We start from the raw sequence: 24,988 nt of genomic DNA, 5'->3' as shown, positions 1-24,988 counted from the left end.
AGAGTGCCCAGGTAGATGGCAGGGATCCATGTTCACATCAGAGATGGAAGCCAGGCAGGTGTACAGAGAGGAGAATGTGTTGTGTTATCTTAGTATGATGCTCCTGTAACTTTAAGGTGCCTGTGTGTAACTTGAGACTTGCAAAAAATGCAAATTCTGAACCAATAGATCTGGGATGGGGCCAGGAGTCTGCATTTCTAACCAATTCTCAGAATGATGTTGAGACTGGGCTGTGCTTTGAATAGCAAAACCTTAGGAAAGAACATGAAAAGAATTGGGTCCAGGATACTGGTAACCTGATGAATGATTGTCAAGTATGTACATAGCCATCTTGTTAAATATTAAAGGATGTGGGGAATGGGCATAGATGATGTTGCTTTAGAAACAAAGTAACCAGATCCAAATGAGAAGGAGAAAAATCAGAGAAAGAGTGCAGATTCCATTAATCAACTTTTCTACCTACTTGGAGAATATCCTTCCAAACTCTTCTCAGTAGAAATTTGAAATTTCTGTGCCTTCTTTTAACCAGGCCAGCCACTCCCCTCCAGGCTGTCACTTCCTAGCTTCAAAGCATTCCATTGATGTAGTGAACAATTTCATAAGGTGGAAATTCAGTCACTGTAATTCCTCAGGGCCCATTTGATTAATTTTAAACTGATGGGTTGGTTGGTTGTCATGTGAACACATGACCCAGCTTCCATCCCACACAACTGCTCTCACCTTTGGAGTCTTAGGTCAGAAAGAATGTTACCAGCAAGTATGGAATGTGTTACCGATGAAAACGAGCTTGCCTCAAGCTGGCTGTGAGAATAGCAGGGGGTTGGATGGCAGAACATGAATCTAGGAGTTTACTCACAGTGTTATGGATTCATTATTCATCCCTTGGAAAGCATTTCCTGGTATGGTGGTTATGTGTAAGTTATCACAAATTTCCCTTGAGGAATGAAATGAGAAATATTTACTTTCCAAATTTTAGCTGCAAATAGGAAACTGTTATGCATAGCAATCAGTCTGGTACTTACAGAATGAAATTAAATTCAGAAGAAAAGATCTTCGAAACATCTGGAAGCTTTCGGATGCCTGTGTTACAGATGCTCCTGTGATGTGGGGCAGGGTGGGGATGTGGGCAGAGAGTGAATAAAAGTGTTATTAAGGCATAAGGATAGAAAGCAGTAGGAAAGCACTGTGAAAATACTATTTTCACATTAAATTAAAAACTATTGAGTTTGGCTTTATCAGTAACACTTTTAACTGTTGAAGCTTTTAGAATTTAAAAGTCCTGAGTGTATGGGGAAAGTTGCTCTAATGATTCCTATTTAGAGATCTAGGAGCTGGGACTAAACTTTTAGGTCTTTTTCATTATTTATATTTCTAGCCTGTTTTTTCCTACTGCACCAGTTGCATTTAAGTATTTCATTTCCTTTTGGTAATTAGTTTATTCCATGTGCTTGATAATTCTAGAAAGCACCCCCCTACTTTGGAACAGGTTTTTAACTAAGATACTTCAGATAGATTAATCTCCATGTGAGAAATCTATACCCCTCATTATTAAACACCTTTCTTTGTTAAGCTACCATGCAATTTAGGAAGTTCTTCCTGCATCTCACTTGAAGTCATTAAACGTTCTTTTGGTTATTGGAGCTACTCAAAGCTCCTTTTCTTTTCCTCTCACTGCTTATTTAGCCTTCAAAGAAGAGAATAAATTCAGTGATATGCTGAGTGGAAAATATTTTTTTACACAAGAATGGGAGTTTTTTTTTTTTTTTTTTCAAGGAGTCTAGGCATTTGGTGAGTTTTAAAATCATGAGTCAGGGACTCTGGACAACTGAATAAGCTGCCTGGCACCTGGTGACAGTGAGAGGAAGCCAGGTTTCTCTTTTGGCTCCTGCTGGATCTCCTTTACCCATAACCCCAGGTCACATTGCTCGGTCTGTGGCTGGTGATAGCTGTGTGGGCTTAGGCTGCGGTGGGTACTGGGACTGGGGAATGTTACCTTTAAAAAATAAAAGACGATTATTCTCAGATATCAAGGAGCTGCAGTGGTCAAATATATTTCTGGAATTTTCTTTTTATCCCTAAAATGTTTTTTTTTTTTTTTTTTTTTTTTTCCTGAAGCAGTTGATGGTGCAGATGCTATGTGTCCTATAGATAACCCTCCTCTGGAGTTTAGAAAAGCAAGGTTAGGAATAAGCCAGTGGTGGAGCTGCCAAAGGAGCTAATTCCCAAAGCAGCTCCTGCAGGAGACCCCAGAGCAAGCCTGACCGGGTGACAAGAGACCACAGGGACAAGATGGCCTTCCCTGGCCTCCCTTCCCTCCCTCCCCTTTTTAAAGATTTATTTATTTATTTATACAAGCACTGGGTACAGGAGAAGTGTGGGAGGGTGAGAGAATTCACCAGAGCCAGATCGGGGAACAGAACAGGCAGACTGATGAAATACACTGCTGAGGGGAGCAGCGGGCGGCAGGAGGGGTCTGCGCGCCATGTGGGACCCTCGCTGGCAGCCGGGGATCGAACCAGTGCTGCAGAGGCTGCGGGCAACTTCTTAGCCCAGCGTTCAATTTCTGCGCCTCCGGGGAGGCCCTCCCCCCCTTTTTTTGGCGGTGGTGGGGAGTGTGGTCGTCATATCTTTTGGAGATTTTATGAAATTTAAGTCATCAGGAAGAGGAGACAGAGGACATCTATGTTAGGGAGATGTATGTTTTCCCGTGTGAATAAGGGATTACTTGATGTGTGAGAAGGTCTGTAGCGATACACTTAGAGATTGCCTCACACAGCAGGAGTGCTGGTATTGCTGTCAGGCCACGAACCTGCCGGGCTATTGTGGTACTCAAAATTCTAACCAGAGGACTCAGTGTGATTTAATGGGAAATAGAAAATAATGATTTAATTTATATAGCTTACTGCCTGACTTAAGCAATACTTAAAATTTTTTACTTAATGAATAAACAAGTGAGATAAAGGGAGTCAGCAATTCTCAACTAGGGATGGGGATTCAAATCAAAATTGCCTTTCGAACTTCACCTCACCTTTGAGATTCTGATTTGCACTTTTTTTTTTCTTTCAAAGACCTATTTATTTATGCATGCAAGAACTGGGGCACAGGCCAGAGATGTGGTGGGGGGGGGGGGGGGGTGAGAGGATTCACCAGAGACAGAGTGGGGAACAGGCAGATCGACCAAAACACACTGCTGAAGGGAGCATCGGGCGAGACAGGAGAGGTCTGCTGCGCCATGTGAGATGCCCCCTGGCCGGCCAGGTATTGAACTCGTGCTTCAGCGGCCGCGGACAGCCTCATAGGTTGTGTCCCAACCCCCTGCGCCACCAGGGAGGCCCCTGCTTTGCACTTTTTAAGAATCATGACCATCCAACCATTTCTACCCCCACCCCCACTGGCCATCCTCACCACCAAATTTGAAAATGACTTGCAAAGCTGTGATATTCTTATTGGGTATTTGGGACAGAGAAAATATTGGGAACCACTTACATACATTCAAAACACCCAGCATGGTGGCTGACGAGTAATGCTGATTAAATTTAAATTATAAGAAGTACACACAAATAATGCTAGGAATATTGTTAAAAAATTCTTCCCAGCCTTTTAATTGCTTTGATTTTCATCAGATGCCCATCTTCCCCTCCCTTATTGTTTAAAAAGGAAAATTCCTCACAGATATTTTAACCGGGGGAGATTTGTAAATGCTCCAGGCTCAATGTACACAAGGTTTTTGGTGTTCTGGATCAGTCTGTAAAGAGAGAGGAAAAAGCAGGCAACCATTTAATAGAGGAGTATTGATTGGAATGCCCAAGACCATGGTCACCAGAGGATGCTGGCCAAAAATGGCATCAACAGAATCAAGTGCCCTTCTTATGCCTGAGAGGAGTGATTACCACCCTGAGGATGGCAAGAGCACCAGGAGAGCCAGCTGATCATTTTCAGGAAGTTCTGCTCTCAACCTCCTGCAGAGGCAGGTGTAGACACCATAGATGGGAATCTGTTCCACCCCCTCTTCCCCAGGGCAGCAACAACATCTGGGGCTCATGGCCATGCACGTCCTGCCCAAAGTGAAGCTGGCACACTTGAGCTTGGTGGGAGAGATGAGCCTCTTAGCTATTTTCCCTTGCAGGTAAACCTATCCTCTCCCTATAGGTAAACCAGTCCTCTTCCTAGTGTCCTCTGAAAAATGATCTAGATGAGTGTTCAGACTCTAGAACAGTCAGAGCGGAAGCTTGTATTTGGGGGATTTCTACTGATAATTTGCTGGGTGAAGATGCCTAGTCTCCTAACTTCCTCAAGCTGGGTTTCCTTCTATAAAACTGGGAAAATAATATGAGCCCTTCCTATCGCACATGTTGGTGGGTAGCAAGTAATAGATAAAGTGATATGTGATAATATATGAAGTAGAGATAATATACTTTGCAAGTATGAAAGTACAGCCATAGTAGCACAATGGTATCATTACCCTATATTTATTAGGGTTCTACCCCTATCTCCCCCAACCCTCCCGCCCTGTGACTTTGACTGTTTGAGAAGTAGCCACAGTTGTCGGGTCCTGTCTACTTTGGATTCAATAAAAGGCCAGTAAACGGCTTTGATTTTCTTAACCCATGCAATCACCATTTGAGTAAATGATTATTATTCTTGTTCTGTAGAGAAAATACAGAGCTTTGGTTAGGTGAATGGATTCTGGAGTCAGCTTGTGTTACATCCTGGTTTTACTAGCTGCTAAAGCTTGTTTTCTTCATAGAGTGGTTTTTGAGGAGTGTATGTGTGTGTCCAGCCTCAACTGGTGGTAACGATTGTTATCATAGATAATGAAATCTGGAAGTTGAATGACTGGTCTCTAGTCAGACGACTGAGAAATAGCGTAAGTTGTGTGGGAACCCAAATTTTCCGATTCCAAGTCTAGTGCTCATTTTACCTTCTTGTAATGACCTACCATTTGTGCTTATTTCCACCTTTTGCCTTTGATTTTTCAGAGGTGAGTGGCATTTTGTTGTAATTGTTTTTACAATTGAGTGTAGCAAAAGTGGGTCATACAGGCATTATGTGGATGATATGAAAGGGACTTTGATCTCTTCAGGATATTTTGAATCTTAGATCACTCACGCATCTGCTCATTCATTCAGCAATTTATTGACCACCTACACATCCCAGGCCCTGCTCTAGGTGCTGGGGATACAGCTGTGAACCAAGGAGGAGAGGCTCCTTTGGGAAAATTCCATAATCTTTTCCTTAGAGCACTTTATTTTTAAATGTTGATCAATGCTGCTTTGCATCATGAAAATCTTTATCTTAAGCTGCTCTGGTGGGTTCTCAATATAAGTCGTGCTGCAGTATCACCTGGGAAGTCTGTTAAGACTGTAGATTTCCAGGTGTGTGAAAGGACTGTCATCTGTATTTATCATGAGCTCCCCCTCCCCCCAATTCTACTCCATATTCAAGCTCAGACTTTGGCACCTATATGCCCATTATTTTGGATTTTCCCATAATCATATGGGGAAACTGGATTTCTTTATAATCACTTGGTGAGTTAGCTTCATTTCCCTGGCAACACTATCCTCTCCTGGGGGAGATAGATATTTTAACTCCTCTGTATTCTAGCAGCTCTTGACCTTGGTTGGACATGTGGTGGGTGTTCACATACTTTATCAATTAATTGTTCTCTTCAAATAATTACTAATTGGACCATTCATAGGGAGGCTTTGTGGTTTATGGGAAATCCATGAGCTCTAAGGAAAGACAGGCTGGGGCTGAATCCCAGCCCTGCCATTGTCTAAGGTGCCATAATGGTACAATTACTAAACTCACTGAGCCTCCATTCTTTCTCCTGAACAAAAGGGGAAATTACTCCACTTTGCAGGGTGGCTGTGAGGAGTACGTGTCACAACCTAGAGGAAATACATGCCAAAATAAGTATTTAAGAAATGTTTGTGCCTAACATCCATTATCTTCCCTTAACTGTTGAAACTCCTACATAAATAAAGCTTTAGTTCTCTTGTACAAGCTCATGTTTGGGCCAAACAAAGGGCCCTGGTTTAGGGATCAGATCACCTGACTTCTAGTCCCAGCTCTGGTAATTGCTATGTGACATCAGACAAGTCAATTAACTTCTTTGGATCATAGGTTCATCATCTGAAACTGAGTTGAGCTGGTCTTCTCCCTTTCTTTTTGTATTTTGGGAGGAATTTGGAAAGGATTATTTTAAAGAACCAATTCAAAAACATCACAACAACAACAACAATAAATCCAACATACACATTCCTGTCACAGGGCTTTTATCTGGTAGGTATTCAAGAACCATTTACCCAATGAATGAATATGCCCAAACAGCCCCCAATGGACCAATTCATGATCTCTAAGCTCCTTGCCAAAATTTCCCACTATCCCAAATACTCTACATCCTTCCTTCCCTCCAGGAGGCAAGGCTACTTGGCAGGACTCCACAACGTCAATTTTAATTTCCAACTTTGTGTTGTAATGTTTCAGAGTTTATACAGCTCCTAGAGAGAAGCAGTTGTCACCATGGCAACCTTCAGGCCACTGCAGTGAGAGAAATTAGTGCCTGCCCAGATCTCGTAATTGCTGTGGTCTTTTCCTCTTGGATTCCTAGCAGTGGATGCTTGAATACAAATACTGAGTGGGTTCCAGTCAGCGAGGGTAATAGTGTACAGCAATAAACTATCTGTTAGCTGATGCTTACATTTCAGACAAATTGAGGAGATTGTCAAAGGCATTAGCTTCTATCTTTTCCAGGGAATCACTCTGAGAGATTTCACTAGGGGAGAGAGAAAAGAAAAAAAAACAAAACATGAAGAAAACGACTATGTCTGCATGATAATACACTGTGTGTGACCCAAAAAACCGAGGGCTGCAGTGTGTCCCTATAAAGAAGAAGAGGGAGGCCAGAAGTTGTCCTCACATCGTAAAGCACTGACATCTGCTGGGAACACTGATGGGCATCTATAACCCAGGTGTAATTGAGATGCAAGTTTCAGCAACCCCAGTTTCTCTGACAGGGTTTTTTTTTTTTTTTTTTCTCTTGTTTAGATGGCTAGAAGTAGACAGGCCCTTTGAGGAAATCTAGTCTGAGTCCCTTATTTTACAGCTTTGAAAACTGAGGCCCCGAAAGGAGAGGCAAATAGTGTTTATGGGGAGGTTTAGGATTAGGAGCAAGATGTCTGGGTTCCCAACTCCATCATTCGGATGAGATTTTAATTCGTTGTTTCGAAACTCTTAACCTTCCTCCCCAAATCCTGTTCTGAGGCAATCATGAGGTGATTAACTACCGACACTGTATCCTGCTTGGGTTGTGACTGTCTAGTTCTTCTGCTCTTTTTTCTCTGTGAGCAAACTGAGGACATGGAGCATGGCCTGTGACTTGTGAATCCCTGGCGGCTTCATGTTGCCTGGCATGCAGTGTGAATGAATGCATGGATTAAGGAATAAGTGGATTTCTAAAAGAAGACACAAAAATAAAAGAGCCATGTACCACCCCCAAGGAGGGAGGTAATTATTGAAACCTCAATGAAGCTACTGTTTGCTGCCAGCTGAGAAAAAAGTCTCAAAGTCACAAATTGTACATTTGTATGTTTCGAAGGTTCACTTTCACCAAAAGTTCCAGACTTGAGAGCTTCGGCCCACAGAAAGGTGGAGCCTCAGGCAGCTAATGTCTTTTATAAACAGCACAGTAATGGATTGTTCCTGGGTTGATTCATCTTATTCCTACCTAATAGTTTGCTTATTTAACTGTGACTGCTTTTCTCACTAGGAGGCCTTAATGCATTAAAAGTTATCAAAACGTAGCATTTATAAACTTGAGAGCAGAAGAGTAAGAGTTAGACTCAAGCAAACTGATATTTCTGTAACCTGCAGTGAATTTCCTATAATATGCACTCATTCTTGAGGAATTATTTTTAATATCCTTATTTCTTGCTAATGCCCCGAAGAGCAGTCAGAGGCCCAAGGAGCTAAGATGTTCTAAAGAGCATCTTCTTTACAGATGCAAATGAGCTTCTAAAACCTAGTGGATTTTTTAACTTTATATATGCTATCTGGGAACTAAACAGCCTCTGAGGTCCTTTCACTCAGACTAACATTTAGGAGAATACTGGAATACTGTACTGAGACGGTTCTCTCTTCATGTATGGGTCTGTCCTGGAAGCTGGATTGGCAAAAGATTGAAATTAGATCTGATGCATACAGATCACCCTGCATTATCAGACTGCTTTACACTTTTGATAAATGCCTTTTTATCAATATGCCTATAAATACTGTGTTTATATCATGCACTTATTATAGTTTAGATACAAAGATTATCTTCTGATGCACAATAATCTTCCAACACATTTTCTCCTACATGTGGGTGTTATCTAAAAATGTGACACAAGGGAATAGCTGCTCTAGCAGAAGGAAGATTTTTATGATTGGAATCTTTTTCCTCTTCTACTTGAGAAGTTTATCAAAATGCATTCAATTTATTGAAGCAAGGTTAATTATTCAGATTTTAATGACTCAAAAATCAAACCTATTCTTTAAAAGTTCCCAGTTTTTATTTGTATTATAAAGATAAAAGTGCTAGGTTTTCCTAAACACAATTTCTCTCCCAGAAAAATTTTCTTATTTGAACTTTGATTTTTTGGAAAAAAATTTATTACCCCAATTATGAATGTCTTTTGATACGCAGTATCTTACTTACATTTTCACGACCTCATTAAGTCCTCTGAAAGCGTGAGATGGGATTACTTTGATAGGGAGATAGGTGAGTGATCTAGAGAAGAAAAAAGGAAAGCCAAGAATTAAAAAATTTAAGATTAGGGTGCCTTTTCAGTTCATGTATAAAATGTGTGTGAGCGCGGGCGCGTGTGTGTGTGTGTGTGTGTGTGTGTGTGTGTGTGTGTGTTTGAGTGACTAGAAAATCCCAACAATTGGATTCAGGTCAAGAATTCTAATTTATGTCCGTAAAGAGATGTGTCATGATCCATTTCTGGTCTTTATCAAACAGTGTGTATTCTGTGATTTACATCCTGAACTTTGGGATTAGACACACCCAGATTCAAATCCCTACTCCTCCAGTTCCTGGTTATGTTACTTAAGTCCTCACTTTAACTTTCTTCATCTATAAATTAGGAATAATAGTTTTTATTTCACAAGGTTACTATATGATTAATCAAGATACCCTATGTAAAGGACAAAGTTTGGCACCAAACAAATGGTTAATACATACTTCTCGAGTGGCCTTACAGGCTTGGCTGGAAGGATTGAAAAAGCTTTCTTGGCTAGAGTGGAGGAAGCAACGGTGAAAATGCAATTGGAAACCAGGTAGGTAGGAGAGGGGAAGACTCACGAAGCACATGTTCCTGTTTTGACCCATACCATCTTCCCATGCAGCCTATTTCAGTATTATTCCAACCTGATCCCTTTCAAATCACATAGGCACCTTATGCCAGTTTAGGGAAGCATCTATGGAGTGTTTCCTTCAGGTACTCACTTCTATCCAGAGAATCATTTCAAATGTTTTTATTGAGATAAAAGTTATGTATCACATGAGTTGAGAAAAGAGTGACGACTCAGCAAGAACCCAACCAGAACAGGATAGTGTATGAGTGCTAAGGAGCTTGGGGCTCACACAGGAGAAGGTATCACCAAGGCAGGGATGAATGTCCAACTTGGAGTTATCAAGCATCTACAATGGTTAAAGGTTTTAGTCCAGGAAATGGCAGAGAAGAGAGGAGTAGACAGGACATCTCAGGTGGAAGTGAACACCAGGAATATGAGAACAGGGTGAGAGATGCTGTTTTGCTTTTCATGTGTCAGTAGCAGAGATGTGATGTCATAGTTGTTGGGAGTGAGGATCTTCTCTATGATGAGTAGATGTGAATCAGTGAGATGTTTTCCAGTGCTGGAAGGTACTTGCTACTGCTATAAGGTGCTTGGGAAGTGGTGCACACCCATCTATAATCTTACTTTATTCACTAATAATAATGCATATTATTATATATAATATAGTATAATAATAAGTATTTCCCTTTATGGCAGAAGAGAATGAATCACAAAGAAATTAAGTAACCTGAGCAATATTATTTAACTGAGCAATATTGGGCCAAAGCACCCAATTCTTATCTCACTCTGTTTTTTCTTTCCCCCAACTTTATTGAAAAATAATTGACAAATGTAATTGCATATATTTGAAGTGTACAATGCGATTATTTGCTATGAAGATATATTTTGGAATGATTAACAAGTTCAAGATGATTAACACATCTGTCACCTTATGTAGCTAACTTCTGTGTGTGCCTGTGGTGAGAATGCTTATGATCTAATCAACTTTCAAGTACACAAAACCAGATTATTAACTACACTCACTCAGCTGTACATCAGATCCTTAGAGCATATTCTTACAACAAAAAATTTGTATCCTTAGACCCACATCTCCCTATTTCCCTCTCCCCTCACCCCTGGTAATTCCCATTCTATTGTCTAGTTCTATGAATTGGATTTTTTTGTTTGTTTGTTTGATTTTTGTTTGCACATATATCCTTTGGTATTTTCTTTCTCTGTCTGACTTATTTACTCAGTATAATGCCCTTCAGTTGCATCCATGGCAGTATTGCCTTTCTTTCTGCTTGAATAATATTATATTGTATGTATGTGCCACATTTTCTTTTATCCATTCATCAGTTTTTGAGATAGTGATTTAATTTCCTTTCAATTTATACCCCAGTAAACTTCTTTCTGTCAGTGAGCAAGGTGTTGGGACAGGCATTGTAACTTTGTTTCTCTCAGGAGGAGGAGTATCACACTCTCTATTTCGCCTGCAAAGCAGCTTATCCACAGTTCTTCTCTGGGGACTAACAGAAAATTTCATTTCAGAAAAATGCTTTCACTTAACTGTCTCTTATAGATGGTACAGCCTACTGGTCCTCTGATTCTATTCCTCAAAACAAAGTCCCACCAAGCACACTGTTCAGTGCCCACACTCATTGAACAGGCATCCAAATAGAACAGGGATGGTGGTGGGGGGAAAATCTTTTTAACATGGCCTGTTTGCATCCTATATTTCTTCTGGAATCACGACTGCTTGGTTTACTGATTAAAAACACAGTTTTATTGCTCTCTGCACTGCCAAGTCAATAAATTTCCAGAAGAGAAAGCTGTATTCTACTGTACCCCATGTAACATCAATAAAACTGACAGCCAAATTCTGATTCCAGAATCTTTATTGCTGGGATAATGCAGTGCAGAACACATTTTGGAGAGTGTTTACATAGATGCTTCAACCAACCCTTCAGAGCTGTTTATTCATGCAAATGTAGCCCAGAAGCTGGAGCCTCTCAACAGGCAGCTTCCTCCTCCAAAAGGGAGCCCGGCACGGCCCCCTGGAGAGCAGTTTGGCTCAGATTTGACCAGAGAGGTTGCCTGAGCTTTTGATTGATATAAGGATGACGGACGAGGAGCAAAGGTTGGCCAGAAATGAGAGAAGCTGTAGATCATGCACTGGCTGTCTCCAGTGACTATGGAACAGCCCTGGTGCAAAATGAAATTTTGCAGAGTTGATGTTGATGCTGCAGAGCAGGAAAGGCAGCGGTGATGAGAGTAAAAATAGAGTCCCTACCATAAAAGAACCACTGAGTGAACAGCAGGTAGCTGCGTGGATGTGACTGGGGCTGGAAAGAAGCCTGGGGGCCAGATGCTGGGAAAGTATTGGGAGGAGGCAGGTAGACTGAGCCTTTCAAAACAGATGTAGTCCTGTGGAGTGATGTGGAAAATGTGGTTCTGTGAATCCAAAACCATTTTTCCCACTGACTTACATTTTTATTTCAGAGTTGTCATGTCTACTTTTTTGATGTGTTCTCAATTGGCAGCAGAGCAGTCAAGTATCTGTCTCCCAGGTTGAACTTGCTTGATCAGGGGGCCTGTGATTTGCTCATCACCATTTGAATGTACTCCCTTAAAGGCGCCCCCTTCTCTGATGTGTGCATCTGTGATTCTTTCCACCGAGCCAGACATTTTTAGTAAAGTGAGCAATTGTCTTAATAACTTGCAACGCTTCTCCTTTACGTATCCCAGAGAAATTCTCATGCTGATACTTAGGAGAACCTGCACAAAGATGTTCTTCCCAGCCTTGTGGCATCTGGAGGCAACATGGGTGTCCACTGCTGGTAAAGTGTGGATGGCACATGCCCTACTAATAGGTGAGCAGTCAGAAGTCTTGAGCTACACTTGCTCCCCCTGTCCCATGTGGGAGTTAATTTTTGCCTTGATTCTTTATCCTGTGGCTTGCCTGGTCTCTCCAGAATCCATCCAGGTGTGGAATCTTACTATGCTGCCTCTTATCACCAGATCCTGATGCTGGTATCTCTGTTCCTTGGAGGACACTGCTGTCCCAGAACAGTTCCCAGTTGCTCTCTGGTTAGGATCAATCTCTAGCTTTCACTGCTGGGTTCTGACTTCCACACATGGGGACTCTACTGTAGTTGAATTATTCCCTGTAGTGGATGCTATGGTGGACTACCAAGTCACCCTTCGGAAGGAGGCACTTAGCCCTCAGGGACTGGAAGGGTAAGTGGCTTAAGCTCTCAGCTGAGTTGCTCTCCTAGTATTCCTAAGATTGCCACCTTACCCCAAATCATGCCTTCTGTCTGCACAGCCTGCATCCAGTGGCCAGTCAGTGAACAGAATAAAGGTCTGGTCCCTTTGCCAAGGAATACCCTACCTTCTGAGTTCCTTCCCATCAATTTTTTTCACCTGGGCCTCGACTCAGTCCCTTTCCTAACAATCCCAGCTACCAAGCCCTGAAAGCACCACGTGTCAGAGCCTAGCACCGGAAGCTCTGCGTTCAGGGGAACCCAATTATCTAGAAGAGGTGGATGCCACATTGCCAGGCCCTTCCTAATTATTCCTAATGTCTCCTGAGTTCACAAGGGTGGGCCTTGGGCCCCTCTTCTTTTTTCCTTCTCTTAGTTTAATAACACAGATGATGAAAGGAGACAATCTGTCAGACTCACAGGATTGTGAATGAATACTCAAAATAATGTTAGCTGGAGAGCTTCAGAGTCAGGAGGTTGTGTGTCCCCTTTCAAAGAAACCTAAGATTTGGAAATCCTTTACAAAAACCTAGCAATTGGGAGACATTCATATTATCAAGGGCTTCTTTGTTCTACAGAGAGATTCCATGAAAGGTGCCTTTAAAAAGCAAACTCTCTAGATGAATGGAAAATATGGTTCTCTCCTTTTAAAGACAGGCATTGACAAGCCTGGCTACAAGGAAGGCTCCCCACCTACCCTTGGTTTTTCAGAGCTTAGAGCACATAGATGGTCCCCATGACAGGACCATTTTCAGAAGCCCACAGGCTGAGAGGGCCAGAGGGAGACCGGAATCAGGGAAAGAATCCAATATCAATCTAGAGTTTCCAAATCCTGTATGGGATCTTTGGTCACGTTGGTGGCGCTTTTAGCTTTGTTTCTGCCCAGTACGACAGAAATGAAATGTTTTTATTCACTTCCCTCTACTTGTTTAGGAAAAAAAATCTATATTATCGATGTAAGATCCTATAATACCCATCCATCTTTCACAGACAATTTATTGCTAGAGCTGCACATCTGGAATTTTAAAACACTAACATACCATCAAGAGGGAAAGGGGAGAGAAATCAAAGATGGTCAGAGTCTTTTTTTGCCTACGGAACTCATTAGAATAGAAGGGGGAAGCATTATCATACTTAAATTAAAAAGACTTAATTTTTTTTAAAGATTTATTTATTTATTTATACAAGCACTGGGTACAGTCATAAGCGAGGGAGGGTGAGAGAATTCACCAGAGCCAGAGCGGGGAACAGAACAGATAGAACGATGAAATACACTGCTGAGGGGAGCAGCGGGCGGCAGGAGAAGTCTGTGTTCCATGTGGGACCCTTGCCAGCAGCCGGGGATCGAACTGGCACTGCAGAGGCTGCGGGCAGCTTCGCAGCCCAGTGCTCAACCACTGTGCCACCAGGAGAGGCCCTAAAAAGACTTAATATTTTTGTGTTTGTTACGTAGCACTTGTTCTCTACTTAATAGACGTAAGAGTGTCTGTATTCTAGAAATTTCTGTATTCTAGAAGAAATTCTGTATTTTAAAGCAGCTCAGTAATTATAATAAACTTGTTCTCATCTTGAAATGAAATAAAATAGCTTCCCCATTTCCAAATCTTTACACTTTCAAATATCAATACATTGCTCTATTTGGCAACTTCATTATCAGGCAAGCCTTCCTTTATGGGCTCCTCTCTTCAGCATTTATGTAGAGGCAGCCGAGACTCACTTTAACTGACATGTGAGTCAATATGATATCAAACATGTTACGTTTATGTTAACGTGTTAATTTTATATGGACATCAAATATATTAAGTTTAACACCCCCAAACTTGGAAATGTGCTTTGAAAATTAACTCATTTGATTTTGATTGTTGCTTGACCAATCCTTTAAGCACTTATTGTATTAGATTCAGTGAATCAGAGGGAAAGGGCCTCTTGCAGATGGTTTGGTCCAAGCTCTTACTCTACAGACGAAGAGTCTTAGGAAAAGTGAAATGATGTCCTTGACAGCACATAACAGTTCAGTGGCAGATCTGAACTAGAGGACAGGCCACTTCCTTCCTGGCCCAGTGCTGTGGGCTTATTAATCAAATCACATCAGTACTGATCCTCTAAGGTCTGTAGAAACACCCCCCCATACACAATCCTGTGGCTCTTGTTTGAAAACCTGGCCTTTTGATGGAGATGCTAGCATCTTAAGGGCATACCCCCACCGTCTTCACCTTCAAAGATGCTGCTCAAATTCCCGTTCTTCTGCTTACTGCAGAGTCTGCCAGAGTCTTTCTCTTCTCCTCTGTCTTCCACAGCATTGAATGGCCCATTCCCCCTGGACTCTTACTTGAGAACTCACTGGGTCCCCTATATGAATGCTGCCTCTGTGCCACCAGTGTGGCTGTGCCCTCTCAGTGTCTGGTAGATTCTGTCTTCACACTGTCTCTTGCTTCCAGCTCTTTATTCCTTTCCCACTGCCTCCCTTCTTGGCCACTCTTTTCTCCAACTAGACTACTCTATAGTCCCCAAGTTGCTTTCCCCTCATCCCATCCTGGATTTCCCTTCCCACACTAGATTAATCTTCTTGTCAACTCCCACCAGGTGTCTCTTACACTCTGGCCTGTGCCTCTGCCTGACCTGTCTACTTACCTATAGATGTCTGGGTCTTGCATTCAAGCCCGTCCAAATGAAGACTCAAACTTCACTGTCAGTCTTATCACTCACCACTCCCACATACAGTAAGTCCACTAAACTTGTGCTGTCTAATACGCAGCTGCTGGCTACAGTGACCATTGAGCACTTGAAATATGGCCAGGTGGAACTGAGATACACACCAGATGTCAATGACTTGGGGAGGAAAAAGAATGCCAAGTATCTCATTAACTTTTATATTGACTACATGTTGAAATGATCATATACATATTGGATTAAACATATTTTTAAAAGATTTTTATTTATTTATTTATACAAACATTGGGTACAGTCAGAAGTGTGGGAGGGTGAGGAATTCACCAGAGCCAGAACAGGGAGCAGAACGGGTAGACTGATGATGAAGTACACTGCTGAGGGGAGCAGTGAGCAGGAGGAGAGGTCTGCGCACCATGTGGGACCCTCGCTGGCTGGCAGGGGATTGAACCGGTGCTGCAGAGGCTGTGGGCAGCTTTGCAGCCCAGCGCTCAACCGCTGAGCCACCAGGGGAGGCCCTGGATTAAACATTTTATTGAAATTAATTTCAGCTTTGAAAACTTAAAAAGTGTGGCTATTAGAAAATTAAGATTATACATGTGACTCACATATTTCTATTGGACAGCACCTCCTTGGACAAATCACACCACCGTGATCCATAAATTTCCCCCCTGCTTTGCTGCCTTCACTCACCCTCTCTCCACCATTTGGTGCATCCACCCTTCCCTGCTGGTCCAGGTCTTCCCTTGGTTATAGATCTGCCCCAGGTGCTGTGGACTTTATGGAATGTGTCTGCATGACCAATGGCATGTGACGTCTAGAGGCAGCAGAGTTGGGTAGTGAAGACGACAGACTCTGGAACCAGAGCATCTGGGTTCAAATCATAGCTTCATTCCACATCTACAAAATGAGGATGATCCTAATTACCCCAGAGATTTTTTTTTGATTAAGTAAGAAAATGTTTATAATATACTAATACAGCATCTGGCTCTAGAGCTCAATAAGTATTTTTAATTCACAGTGAGCAGCTGTGAAAGATGCAAGCTACCCCAACTATGTCAAACAACCACTCTGCTTTCTTGTTGGGGGTGGAAGCTTCGGTGTGGGTGGGGGGGTAGGGTGAGTTCAGCACTTTGGAGTGGACTCTTTTGTACGTCATGGGTCACCCTTGAGCCTATAAAATGTCTTGTCCCTGACCTTTGACTTTCCGAGGACAACCGAGAAGAGGGAGAGTAACCACTCCCAGTGTTTCTTATCTCTTGGGCTCAGATATCTCTTACTAGCCTCAACTGATAGTCTTTTAAAGAAATGGTAAAAAACAACCTTCTATTAAATATTTTAACTGCAGGGACTCGGCAGAGTTTGCATTTGTGCACTGACTTTAAAAAGTTCAGTCAGTGGAAGCTCTCCTGTTGGAAGGTGCAATTTGAGGGACTCCTCCAAGACACCCATTTCAGAGCACTCAGGAAGCTGCAAGGAGTTTATGAATTATAATGTAAACCAAGATGTTCAAGAAGGTTCCCTGGATAATGGATTTTCCAAGTCATTTTTACAACAACTAAATTAAAAACATAAAGCCTCAGAGGAAAATGGTAAACACATCTAAGCCCTTACTCAAAACCCATTTAAAGTTTTTTAAAGATACAAAACAAAATAACCCAATCTTTACCCTCTAAACTAGAATTCTTCTAGCAATAATAGAACATGACAAGAATAACTCTGATAAATAAAACTACACATTGAATTCTCCCCAGGGAATGTCCGCATCATCTGTAATGATTTCTCAAAAATATTTTTTCAAAGTGGAAGATGTTATGTTGTCAGGGAAGTGACACTGCAGATATGCTTCAGGAAGCCCTTTCATTATAAACTTCTGTTTCCAGACACTGAAAAAATTTTTCTTTCTTTCTTTTTTTTTTTTTTTAGTAAGCTGGTCAAAACTGGCTGCAACTGATATACCACACACTTTTAATGAATTTGAGGATGGGTTGGAAGTGCTTGAAATTACTGGTCCATGTGCCTTCACTTTTTGCTAACTCTTCTGCTCTTGTGGACCCTGATTTGCATGACTGCCTGGCTCAAATGCTGCTTATCTCTGGAAGCATCTCATAGACTCTATCCCTCTGTTCCCATGTCCCCATCTCTGGGCCAGGGCAGGGGGCAATCTGATTCTCTCTCTTGGGAATTTAAAACTTTTCATAGATAGAGAGGAGTCTTTGGAGCTGATTTCACTGTAAAGGTGAAATCTTGAGAGTGGCTTCCTGGCCTCTTGTCGCAAAGATGCCAAATTATCTCTGGGTCTTGCCTCTACAGCCTTCTACCTTCTTATTCTTTTGTTAAGTTCATATCTTATGACTACGTTTGTCAGAACTGATTTTGGTGCTTGCAAAATCAGGGGGAAGTGGTCACTGTTTCATTGGTGATCCTCGGCACAGACAGGGCTTGCACTAGTGGTCAGCGAGAGGGCAGAGGCTTCGAATAGTGGTTCCCAGTGGCCTCTTCTATCAGGCTGAGCTTAGAGGATAACCACGAGATGAAAAGAATCATAGCTCCGTGGCACCTCCACCAGGATTTCTTTGTTACTCTGGCCATAAGGGATGGGTAGACTCCCTCCTCTGAACTCCCAATAAACTTTGGTTCTAAGCTTTGCCTGGGGCTTGTCCCCTTCTGCTTTTCCCTGTAGTCATCTGAGACAGGGTCCTCTCTCTCCTATGGCTGGAAGATTAAGCTCCTGGAGGGCAGGAGCAGTGGCTGTGGACCCTGAACTCTGTTCTGTACATTTCAGTCTGTAATTTCTGAGTGATCCACAAGTGACAGGAAGCTTTTCTATGCAGCAGTCTGAGGCTTCAGGATGGGCAACGCGGGGAGCAAGACCAAAAATGCGCTTGGATTGTCTAGCTAGGTAGATAGGACTGACCTAATTGAATGACAGAAAATAGCCTATAATCACATGTTAGGTGGCATATTGGAGAGGCAGCTTTGCCTGGGTTGAAAAGACCAGCATATGGGATTCCAGGCAAAAATGAGGTCTGCTATTTCAGGGTACTAACTTATTCACCCTCCAGGCTGAGAAGACCTGTTGGGTCATTTTCTCTAATTAACACCTCCCAGGAACAAAACTATTCCATCAGGCTTGTCTCTTGGATGATAGATATTTCCTGTTCAACCTCATATAAGGGCTGTGGGCTTTTCAGACATCTCTGCATCAATAGATAGTTACAATAATTCTTTGTAGTTATGTGAAAGCTTTCTTTCTGAGTACATTTGGCTCTGCTGTCTCGTTTGTCTTCCCCACAGTCAGCCCTGTTCAGGAGCAGGGATCCTCAGACAGCACAGAGTTTTATCACCGTGCCCGAACCCACAGTGCAAATTACGGAAAGGCGGATGCACCAGGACTCAGGTCTGCTTGGTCTTTGTCCTATTGATCAGTTCAGGTCATTGGGGTCTGTGTTGGGCCCTCCCCTGTCATACCAGAGCTTTGCCACCAGTGCAAGTGCAGAAATGCTAGTCTGCTGTTGCTCAGGAGGGAGAATTAGGAACCCAAGAATAACCTCATTTCATCAGAGTCAAGGACAAATTTAACAGCAGCAAGGGACAAAACCTTCATTCGGAAAGTTAAGTTTTATTTATAAATTGGACCTTTCTGAATTTGGCTCAGGTGGCATTAGAGAGCTGTGCTTCAGGGCCACACAGCGAGCAGCTGGAGGGTTTTGCTGGCTGGAGAGGTGTTATCTCCCAGTGATACAGAAGCTGGGAGTAAATAAGTACCATAGAGAGAAGCTGCTAGAAGCTGCCCACTGAGTCAGAGAGCCCACCTGCCTGGTGGGTGGGATTATTTTAACTCCCTTCTTAAAAAAAAAATTGTTGGTGGGAAATTTGCTAAAATCTGAATTAAATGGGATTTTTTGGCACACCGAGGGGAACTGCCAGAACAGAACACATTTGCTTCCATGGAGGCAACCCTCTTGGGTCTGGAAGTGAGCAGCAGGGCCTCGCTCCACCACCATGACTCAACTGACATTAAAATTCCATGTGTGAGATCAGTTGCACACGGCCAAGACACCGTCTGGTGCAGCCACTCTGGGAGATTGTATTTTGGAAAGAAACCTTTTGTGCCTCATTTCAAGACAGGAAAAGAAGCCGAATTGAGGGACTTGGAAAGAAGATAGAGGTGGGTAAAGGAGCTCTGAATTCATCTGACTGGCTGAAATAAAAAAGAATAAGGAAGAAAAGGCCCAAAGAGTGTTCTCCACAAGGGGAGCTGGGTCCAGTGAAAAGGATACCTGTGTGTGAACCTCTTCAGCTATATAGTTGCACTGAGACTTTGGGAAACTCTTTTGCTTGGTTTTTACTGTCCTGCTAGGGGCTGTCACTCACTTTCCCCCAAAGGATGATTTTCAAACTAATAAAATCTGGTCTTAGTGAATCTTCCCCCAGGAGTCTGTTTATAGTGGTAGTAGGTTTAACAATTGCCTTGAAGGCATAGCTGGGAGAGCTGAGTCAGAACTGGGGTTCCAGATCAACCTCTAACTTGGCCCTTTGGGTTTTCTGGGGGTGAGGTGTGGTAGGGAGGCAGACGTGAGTTTTTCTGAATGCAGAGATACTTTTGACTGACTCAGCTGCAGAGAAGCTGAGGGTAAGATCAATCAGTCCTACTTGCAAGAGCCTGGTAGGTTTCCCTCTGTCCTGTGGACTCTCACCTCTCTCTTAGTCAGTCACTCAAGGGGCTCTGGTATAACACAACACAACACAACACAACACAACACAACACAACACAACACAACACAACACAACACAGCAACACAGCCCCCAAATTATCGAATTGATTATCCTTGAACCCATGAGTCTCCTTTCAAGTAGCCTTGGTGTGTGTGTTTCTAATATTATAGATTTTGGACTGGGGCTTGATTTTTTCTAATGAATGAGCTAAAGCAAACAAGAAAAATCAAAGCAATCGTCCTGGGATGTACTAATACAGGCGAGCCTGCGGTCTTGTTTCTCAGAAGCTTTATCTATTAGGCTCAAAGGGCACATCGGGATCTTCAGAATCTAGGTCCTAGATGTTGATATAACACAACTCTCTCCACAAGCCATCGACACGCCCTCACTTTCCCCTTCTCTAGGATGGAGACTTTAAAAACGACATTTCGATGTCCATGCTAAGTAAAACATGTGATTCCTTTTTGCATTGGTTCGTTGTTCCTGTTTAGCTATCTACTCAGTCTGCCCATCATGTAGCTCAATAAACACTTTAATCCTACCATGTGTGAAATTCTGGGAATCCTGAATTCAATATGACCCCTTTAAGAGCTTTTCACATTAGCATAGTGATCAAAAGCCAAGGTGGGTGTTATTGGTGGATTTTGCTCCCTTCCCCTCAGAGGAAATTTGGCAAATACCTAGGGATATTTTTGGGTGTCTTAATTTGGAAGGCTGTACCCCTGGCATCTGGTGGGTAGAGGTCAGGGATGCTGCCAAACATCCTACAAGCGAAACAGCCCTCTACATCACGATGGTCTGGCCCCAAATGTCCTCTGTGCTGAGGTTGAGAAACACTGCTCTATCCCAGGCGGCTCACATAGAATAAATGTTAGTTATGTTGGGACACGTCCAAGCACAGGGTATCAGAGTGAGTGTGAGGGGGCGGGAGGGCAGTGAAGAGGGGCCTCGGGGAAAGCTTCATGGGAAAGTGACTCCAAGTCATAATTTTTAATTCCTTGGTAGCCAGTTGTCTAAGAATGACTTTGATTGAAAGTTTATTTACTAAGAACTACATATTGGGATCCTCTTTTGCACAACCCTCTGGGAAGCTTTATAAAATATTTCTGTTGGTTTTATATTTTTTCCTTAAAAATTCTGCCAAAAACCTGCGATGAGCATGAAATGGAAGAATCCATTCAGCCTTATTCTTTGCTTCACAGCAAGGACCTCCATCTACTCTAACCAGTTTCTCCTTCATGGGTCAGCCTCTGGACCCTTGGCTCATGGAACCTTCCCTGGGAGTTTTCAATACACATTGGTTGGTCTTTCTCTGAGTCTCTTAGAGTCTCATTGCCTCTCTCCCCTTCTACACCAGTCACTTGGGTGTTTCCAGCACTATTGTGAACTCAGGACAGAGACTACATCCTCCCCTTGGACATTCCTCTAGAGCACTAAACTCTGTTCTGGACCCTGATTTCCACTGGAGGTGGGAGGAGAAAGACATCCAGGAAAGATGTCAAGAGACTCATATCATCCTGTGCATGTAGCATGTTATCCCTTCAAAGTCTCCAGATCGTGTCTTACAATAAAGCCTCAAAATTTAATCTCTGTTCAGTAGGCACAACATGCAAAAAATAAATTGCTATAATTATTATTAGCATTTTCTTACTAACAGACTTTTCCAGAAGCTGTTTCCATATCAAGCAGATCAACCTTTCTGTTGTCATAGAGACAAAGATCTTTATATAACTATGGGCAAGGTGAGATTTTTTTTTCCCTCTCCTTTCCAGTTGTCTGGAACTAATAAGGAAAGAAAAGGAAAATTTTAAAATTAATTTTTTCTTTCACATTTTTTTATTCCCAATTAAAAAATGTGAAACTGTGGGAGGCTATTTTTTGTATCACAGTTTAGATTTGAGATATTTAAGTTTTTAATAAAATATGAAAGGGGCAGAAAGATAAGAATGATTGAATGTTGCCACTTTCACAATTTGTAGGCATTGGGCTTATCATTTGTGATTGGATATAATCTACATTTCTTTAAAAATCAAATAGTGAGCTTTTGATAGCAGTCACAGAAGGTAAGGCTAGAAAGGCCTGAAATGATTAAAATATAAATTAGTATCTACTGAGAGGCTGCTGATGAATTCTCAGGTGTGGTACTCGCCTCCTCTAGCCTTCAGAATGGAGATTTTACTCCTGTCTGCAGAGTCAAAAACCCTATGGATTACTTTGTGCAGACAACATCCCTCTTCTCTGGAAGCCTTATTTCATAATTTCAACTCCTTTCTTTTTATGAACTCCTGATAACTTGTTATTCATAGTACTTTTTATCTTGTAATTACTCTTTAATGTCTCATTCATTCATCATCAAGAAAAGAGGATTTCAGCAGGAATTGTTGACTTTCTCTGTCCTTTGCCCCAATGCTGGGATAACCCGCCCCTTAAGATTAACCCAACGCCTTTGATCTTAGGCTGATGCTGTGCCCTTAGCCACTGAGATCTTCTCCATCAAATACTATTCCTCTCTGTATCTTCAGTCTGTCCTTCTCCATGGATTCCTTCCCCCATTGGAAACAAACAAAATTTTTCTCAAATCTTGTCTCTCTCTTGTGTTTCTGAATTTGGGGTTTTAATTTGATCACATCTGCATTTTGCAAAAAATAGGCATTGTGTGTGTGATGGGATGTCTCGAGAAGGCAAGCGTATGACAGTAAGAAGCTTACAAAATACTTTGTGCTCTTCAGAGGGTGACATCCTCTATGGAGAGCGATACCCTGGTTCTCAAACATCAGCAGGCATCTGAGCTTCCCACCCCACACCTCGCGTTCTTTCTTCCAAAAGGTTCTCTACTCAGGGCTAACTTTGGAGAAGAAAAACTTTCTTGCAAAGATAGCAAATTTAAGAAGATAATTAACAGATGAAAGCCCTGTTTTTACTATTCAAAGCTCTGAGATCTTGAGCAGGCTAGTCCCTCTCTTTGGATCTGTTTCTTGTGATCTGTGTAAGCACCAAGCAAGTGAGGAAAGCTGTCACATCGTTCACAAGAGCTAGATGGGAGGCTTGCCAGGAAGGACAAGACCTGTGACTTGGAAGGCAGTTTCTACAGATTTGCTGATTGATTGAGTGAAGCACATTCTGTCAGCACAGTCCTCACCTCCCGGGAATTGAACTGACAAGATAATTAATGGAACCTAATTAACAGAAATCCCCCAACCTTTAAACTGTATCTCTCAACTGCAAACATTCCCTGAAGGCCACTAGCTCTTCCAAGGGAGGCGCTCAGTCCCTCAGGAGAGAGGGGGGCTCCAGCAGTGAAGAGGGCCCCTGACAGGTTGCTGGGGGCCCAAGGAAATGGGGGTCTCTTTCCTCCCTCAGTGTGGAATTCCATCACCTCTAATGGCTAGAACATAACCAAGACCTCCAGCAGCCTGCGGCCTTTGGATAATTTTATAGTTCTCTTCTCCCCTCCACACCCTTTCTCTCCCTTCCCCACCCCTTTCAGTTTCTGGTTTAATAGCTTTATTAAGATGTCATTCATATACTTCACCCATTTAGTGTACAAAGCAATTGTTTCCAGTGTGTTTGTTCACTGAGATGTGCAACCACCACCACAATCTAACTTCAGACAAATATTATCCTGCCCGTGCCCCCCACCCCCAAGGCCACAATCACTGGTATTCACTGGGGTCTTTGCCTCAACCTGACAACTACAGATTTATTTTCTATTTGAACATTTCACAGAAAATAGAATCATAAACTTTGTGGTGTCTTAAATCAAAGAGAGGCGTCCTGGTGGTCCTCTTACCCATGAGCCCCCCATGACTTCTTCACCAGGTCCCTGCAGTAAACCACACCCCCCACTGCTTGCTGATACCACAGCTCCTGGAGCCATCTCTGCTGCAGGCTGGGTGGCTTGCCCATGGCACACAAGGCCTTTTCATTCATTAGGCAACCACATGGCAAAGCAAGTAGGTCTGACAATGAGACAGAAAAGCAAGTGGCCTGGGCTGGGTGGTGCAGAGGCGTCTATCCTCAGTGCTGGTAGGTGGGCACTGGTTGGTGGGCACTGGTGGCCAGGTCATCTGATTCTTTAACATAGTCCCTGAGCAACACATGCTACAAAACCACAGGCAGCCAGAACCCACAGTAACCTCTGACCTGGCTCAGCCAAGACTGAAAGACTATGGGAGGCTTCTCCTGGCAGAGACAGCTGCTGATTGAGGAGCATCACACCCAGGCCTCCTGCCCACAGCTGCAGGGAGCGAGTCCTCCTGCTCTGGCTTCTGGGAAGTTCCAAGCCCACTGCTTTGGCCCCAACCAAGGGGTACAGAACAGGGCTGGTGGGGCTGAAATCCAAGGCTCTGCTTGGGCTGGCAAAGAAGCCCCCCAAGCTTTGGAGAAGTTTGATTGGGGAACTGCCTTTTTCCAGTTTCTAGGCAGAGAAACCAAAGAGCAGGAGGGAAGGCAACCCAGAACGAACGAGGATCCCCCAGGAGGGGCTCCCTACTTACAGTAAGGTGAGGCCAGCTCGAGGGCCAGGGCACCGCAGTGCGCCCTGGGGCTGATAGCTGCAGGCCTCTGGGCAGTGCGCCCCGCGCAGCGCCTGGGGTGGCGCCAACAGCAGCAGCAGCGCCAGCGGCGGCCGAAGCTCGCGGGGCAGCCGCCCCATGGCCAGAGACTGCGGCTCTCTCAGCTGGGCTGGTGTCTCCGACAGCCGCGAAGCTTGGCCCGCGCCCCTCTCCCCGCCCCTTGGTAGGCCCTCCCACCCCGCTCCGGTCTCTCCCCTGCGCCCCACCCCGCCGGCACCCGGAGTCTCTGCTCTGCCTCCACCCGGGACAGAGGCCTCGGATCCTGTGGCCTCCTGTCTGCTGCTTTCCCTGTCCTGCCCTGCACATTGGCAGTTGACCCTACTTATGGGGTGGAAAGTGGTCCTGGGTGGATGCTTGAGCTCAGAGGGGGGCAGTTCTGACTTCTCATACTGGCTCTGCTGTGCCCAGAGTGTGAATGTAGGTTGTCTCTTCCCAGAACCT

General features: G+C 43.3%; 1 protein-coding gene across 1 annotated transcript in view; it reads right to left on the bottom strand.

Moving 5' to 3' along the window:
* LHCGR (luteinizing hormone/choriogonadotropin receptor) overlaps positions 1 to 24,656 on the bottom strand; it is a 52,902-nt gene extending 28,246 nt beyond the window's left edge. Inside the window, 6 exon segments of the mRNA XM_037528085.2 lie at positions 857 to 934; positions 1,023 to 1,097; positions 3,671 to 3,745; positions 6,704 to 6,778; positions 8,699 to 8,770; positions 24,470 to 24,656. Coding sequence (XP_037383982.1) covers positions 857 to 934; positions 1,023 to 1,097; positions 3,671 to 3,745; positions 6,704 to 6,778; positions 8,699 to 8,770; positions 24,470 to 24,627 — 533 coding nt within the window. The 5' untranslated portion in view covers positions 24,628 to 24,656.
* Positions 24,657 to 24,988: the final 332 nt, after the last annotated feature.

This window comes from Talpa occidentalis, unplaced genomic scaffold (genome assembly GCF_014898055.3).
Source record: "Talpa occidentalis isolate TD23 unplaced genomic scaffold, MPIMG_talOcc4v2.1 talOcc4.5, whole genome shotgun sequence".
Classification (NCBI taxonomy): Eukaryota; Metazoa; Chordata; class Mammalia; order Eulipotyphla; family Talpidae; genus Talpa; species Talpa occidentalis.
This window is presented reverse-complemented; position numbering and strand designations above follow the sequence as displayed.